At 45.0% G+C, this 1,928-nt stretch overlaps 1 protein-coding gene across 1 annotated transcript; it reads left to right on the top strand.

The window, feature by feature from the left end:
• Positions 1-633: 633 nt before the first annotated feature.
• On the top strand, positions 634-1,353 carry LOC145714890 (sex-determining region Y protein). Its single transcript, XM_081794420.1, has one exon. The coding sequence runs from the start codon at positions 649-651 to the stop codon at positions 1,351-1,353; it is 705 nt and encodes a 234-aa protein (XP_081650546.1). The 5' UTR covers positions 634-648.
• The last annotated feature ends 575 nt before the right edge of the window (positions 1,354-1,928 follow it).

Below are 1,928 nucleotides of genomic sequence, written 5' to 3' on the forward strand. Positions count from 1 at the left end.
CAGAGAGTGGCCATTAAATATTGGGTATGAAACATATATATTTTGCATTCTGTTAATCTTCAGCATAGACAGTAAAGCAGTATTCCCAGTTGTCTGGCAGTGGGAAACTGACATCGAGTTTTGAATTTTAGTTTAAGTAGAAGCGAACAAACGCGATGATGCGTAACATGCATTCAATATCCTGAATGTGTTTCTAAGGCTAACAGAATTAGGTTATCGTTAAACTTTGTGTTTGAAACATAACTTTCACGTATATCCAGTTCGCATCAGTTAGATGTACCTTCGTCCTTTGATTGAAAGGGATAATAAAATGAATGAATAACAAAGTTTGCTTCGATTCTTAAAGAGTGGCATAGAGACTTAAGCGTGGCGGATTAGATGTAAAGCACACAGGCAGTGAGCCGAGCATGAACTTTATTTCGAAGTCTGCATGAGAATAGTAGGTTGGGCTTCGGCTGTGGCCAGGGGGCGGGTTTGAGGTGAGCTGCTGGGGCGGAGAAATGAGTACTTTGCTAAGAAAAGTTAGAGCACGAAAGTCTCTGCTAGAAACAACCTTCAACGGTTAGATAATTCTCGTAACGTTTACACCTTCGAACTTTGCTACCCACCAACCCCCCTTTTTTAACGCTGCAATTTTATGCTTCTGGTATGTTGAGAGTATTGAGCAGCGATGAGCACCGTGAGGCGGTACAGCAACAAAATATCCTCGCTGTGGAGGGAACCTCTAGCGAACTTTGCACGGAGAGTCCTACCTCCAATTACCGGTGCGAAACCAGAGGAAATGGTAGAGACCGCGGTCAGGACCGCGTCAAACGGCCCATGAACGCATTCATGGTGTGGTCTCGTGACCAAAGGCGCAAGGTGGCTCTAGAGAATCCCCAAACGCAAAACTCAGAGATCAGCAAGCAGCTGGGGTACCAGTGGAAAATGCTTACAGAAGCCGAAAAATGGCCGTTCTTCGAGGAGGCACAGAGACTACAGGCGCTGCACCGAGAGAAATACCCGGGCTATAAATACCGACCTCGTCGGAAGGCCACGCCAGAAAAAAGTGACAAATTGCTCCCCGCAGAGCCCTCGTCCACACTCTGTAGTCAGCTGCACGCGGGAGAGAGGTTGTACGCCTTCCCCTACAAGGACGGCTGTACGAAGGCTGCACACTCACGAATGAAGGACCAGTTATACTCCTCCTCGGAACCCATGAGCATAACCAACTCGCTGCTGGAACCGGGACCTCACAGGACCTCCACAACCCTCCGAAACAGTCCTGAAGACTTGGCTCTGCAGCTCTCCGCGGATGCTCCCCTTTACCGTAACTTAGAGCTGGGAGTTTCTGAGGCTTACTTTGCATGGTGATTTCCTTAGTGTCGCTACCCAAGCCTTATTCATCTTAACTGTACTATTATTTCCTCTGTCACTTAATTTCAAAATAAAGCGTGTACACATGCTTAACAGATAAAGAATTTACACGACGTTTTCAACTGATCCAGCCTGGGTTTACAGCTGCTTAACTTGGCAAGAGAGCACCTTAACACTACTGAAACTGCTTGATTTCCAAGACGGCCTGTGTGTCGTTTAACAGAACAACTGTCGTATCCAGTTTTCCGCCGATTGGGTACTAAACTAATAGCTGCAAGTAAATATATATTGATAACCTGATAATCGTCAGCATAGATAACAGAATCTTCATTCTGTATTTTAAATCCTGTGACTCAAAAATACACTAATGAGAAACACGGACAAAATTGTCTTATAGAAAAAAATGTACGTCCATGGAAAACTTCGTATCCTTTCAAGGAGTACGCAGTCTGTTCACTGCTCTCTCAGGTACTTTCCCCGGCTTTGTAAACCCCAGATAATTAACAACTGGATATGTAAATTACGTCTTCTTTGCTAGTTTTTATTACATCCCATCCCTCCTGTGGAAAAAC

The sequence above is a fragment of the Panthera onca genome, chromosome Y (genome assembly GCF_046562875.1).
Source record: "Panthera onca isolate mPanOnc1 chromosome Y, mPanOnc1 haplotype 2, whole genome shotgun sequence".
In the NCBI taxonomy this organism is placed as follows: domain Eukaryota; kingdom Metazoa; phylum Chordata; class Mammalia; order Carnivora; family Felidae; genus Panthera; species Panthera onca.